The sequence below is a fragment of the Octopus sinensis genome, linkage group LG3 (assembly GCF_006345805.1).
Source record: "Octopus sinensis linkage group LG3, ASM634580v1, whole genome shotgun sequence".
Lineage (NCBI taxonomy): Eukaryota > Metazoa > Mollusca > Cephalopoda > Octopoda > Octopodidae > Octopus > Octopus sinensis.
This window is the reverse complement of record NC_042999.1, coordinates 163,715,094-163,718,125: the sequence shown is the minus strand read 5'-3', so window position 1 is coordinate 163,718,125 and position 3,032 is coordinate 163,715,094. Positions and strand designations below refer to the sequence as shown.

Genomic DNA, 3,032 nt, shown 5'->3' with positions numbered 1-3,032 from the left:
TTCCATGGGAAAGTGACCAGCTGGGGCAAATCTTGTTGGATGTGAGATCGATGATGGTCTTCCTGGTTTCGTGGGAGGCAATAAGGGTCTATATCTTTCAATAATCTTTGTGATTATTTGCATTCATCGGTTTCATAGCAGAAGCTGTTTCCAAAGATGCTTTATACAAAACATAAGCATTCCAGATAGCCAAATCCATCAAATGAAAAAATATTTTTCCCAACGTTTCCTTGTGGTGGGATAATTGACGAGATGCTGATCAACTAGGTTCACAGAGCATGAAATATTTTATTCTAAATCGTGAACGTTTGATTGGAATAAACTAAAACCAGGCAATTCTTCCTTTATAAAGCATGAGAGATTCGTCGATTGTTACATTTTTTCCAAGGTTGTAAAATTTTTGAAACTTCTCTTCTAGGGCTTGGTAAATTTCGTAAATCTTGCAAAGTTTTGGGTTTGGATGAGTTTCTCGATCAAACGAATCATTGTTCGTAAAATGAAAGTATTCTCGAATCTTCTTGTAACGTCGGTATGACATTGTATTTGCAAATATTGGAGTTTCAAGCAAAGGATCTTTGCCCCAATACATTTCCTCCTCTGGTTTCTTGACAATATCCATCAACATTTTCACACCAAGAAGCATCATCATTTCAGGTGGAGTAACAAGCTCCCAATTTGATGCTTTACTTTCAGCCATTCTGTTCGTTTCTTTGCATATAAAATCAAAAAGTGACTCATCAAAATGGAGTTGGAAAAAATCTAAAGGAGTCGTAGAACTAGGATCTTGTTCCAAATTTATGCCTGGTTTTACCAGTGAAAGGAAATGGAGGTGGTGGAGGTGGAAGAGGAGAATCGGACAAGCGATTGATTTCGTGCCATGCACGTGCATCTATCTGATTATCTTCTTTGTCATCTTCTGAAAAATTATCAGAGTTCGAACTACACGTGTCTAATTCATCCCTGGGGCTTTCCAGATCGTGAAATGAAAAATTGCTTTTGTGATCGCTAAATATAACTAAATCTTCATTTTGAGAAAAAAAATGCGTAAGTAATTCTCTTATTTGTTTGAAGAATAGAGAATCAAAACGAAACGGTTCTAAAATGACATCAACCTCTTCCTGAGCCTGAGTATGGACTGAAGTAAAAGTTCAAAATTCAGAAGCATAAATTTTTTGAAATGGTGCCAGAATATGTGCTGCCAGGCATACGACAACACGAGTAGATTCTGATTGCTCAAAAATGAAACGACACAAAGCAAATAAACTCGTTTGAGTGCTACAATTAAAAGTTAATTTTGACCGAGTATACTCGCCTGGTTCTAAAAAGATACATTTGCGATGCACGAGTAAACTCGGGATAATCCATTAAGGGGTTAAAGGGAAACTTTGCCGGGGTCATCTTCCATACTTCTCGATGAAAATAGCATTAGCCATTAACAAATATTATTACTGTTTAGTCGAGTTCAAATGCCGCCGGGGTCCACTTTACGTTTCTCTTGGAGCCAATAAAATATACACCAGTTGAACATTGAGGTCGATGTAATCGATTTATCCCCTTCCCCAAAATTTCTGGCCTTGTGCCAAAGTTTGCAACCATTATTATTACTATTAAGGCGGTGAGGTGGCAGATTCGTTAGCACGTTAGGCAGAATGCTTAGCGGCATTTCGTCTGTCTTTACGTTCTGAATTCAAATTCCGCTGAAGTCGACTTTACCTTTCATCCCTTTCGGGGCCGATAAAATAAGTACCAGTTGAGCACTGGGGGGGGGGTCGATATAATCATTATTATTACTATTAACAAGGCAGCAAGCTTAGAAGTATCATTAGCACGCCGGACAAAATGCGTTACGTTCTGAGTTCAAATTCCGCCGAGGTCTATTTTGCCTGTCATCCTTTCGGGTTCGATGAAATAAGTACCAGTTGAGTATTGGGGTCGATGTTATGACTAGCCCCCGCTCCCAAATTTCAGGCCTTGTACCTATAGTAGAAAGTATTATTATTACTATTAAGGTGGTGAGCTGTCCGAATCGTTGCCGGGCGCCGGACAAAATGCTTAGTGGGATTTCTTCTGTCTTTACGTTCTGTGTTCAAATGCCACCGGGGTCGACTTTGCGTTTCATCCTCTCGGAGTTCGATAAAATAAGGACCAGTGAGCTGTGGAATCGGTGTAATTTACTGCCCCTTCACCTAAAGTTTCAGTCCCTTGTACTTATAGTGGCAAATATTATTTTTATTATCTCCACATGTCTAGATAACATTAGCCTCTAATGTTTTATTAAATATATTTTCATTTACATAACTATCTACTTGTTGGGTTGGCCAAAAATTTCGCTCGATTTTTTAAGCGAAAATAAAACACAGGTTTTAAATACAAAGTGATTTAATCGATCGATGATATAATTATCGTTTCTTTCCAGTATCTTCTGCCATTTTGTGAGCAGATCCATGACACCTTGCTCAAAGAATTTCTTGGCTTTACGAGCGAAAAACTCTTTCAGGTGAATTTTTACATCTTCTTCAGAATTGAAGGTCGATTCATTCAATGAATTTCGAAGAGAACGAAACGGGTGGAAATCTAAAGGTGCAAGGTCGGGTGAATATGGAGTGTGCGGCAAAACTTCCTAGCCAAGCTCCAGTAACTTCCGTTGCATCTGCAAAGAAGTATATTGTCTGACATTGTCATGATGAAAGACAATGTCCTCACGATTAGCACGTAATGGCCGCTTCCGGTGGATTGCTGTGTTTAATTTATGCAGCTGGTCACAGCACACATCTGAATTGATGATCCTGTCCTTGGAACACCTTTCCAATCCCACCAAACTGAAAACATAGCCTTCGGATGAAGTTCTGCTTTGGAGCTTGTTTGTGGTGGTTCGACACACTTCTCCTGTAGTTGTTTGCGTTTCATATTGTTATGGACAATCCATTTTTCGTCCTCTGTCAATATTCTCTTCAAAAACGGATCATTTTCTACGCATTTCTGCAACGAATCGCAGATGGAAATCTGTTGGACAAGGTTAGCCTCATTCAATA

General features: G+C 39.1%; 1 protein-coding gene across 1 annotated transcript; it reads right to left on the bottom strand.

The window, feature by feature from the left end:
• Positions 1-322: 322 nt before the first annotated feature.
• LOC115209584 (piggyBac transposable element-derived protein 4-like) lies at positions 323-697 on the bottom strand. Its single transcript, XM_029778022.1, has one exon. It carries the CDS (start codon positions 695-697, stop codon positions 323-325), a length of 375 nt encoding a protein of 124 aa, XP_029633882.1.
• Between the last annotated feature and the right edge of the window lie 2,335 nt (positions 698-3,032).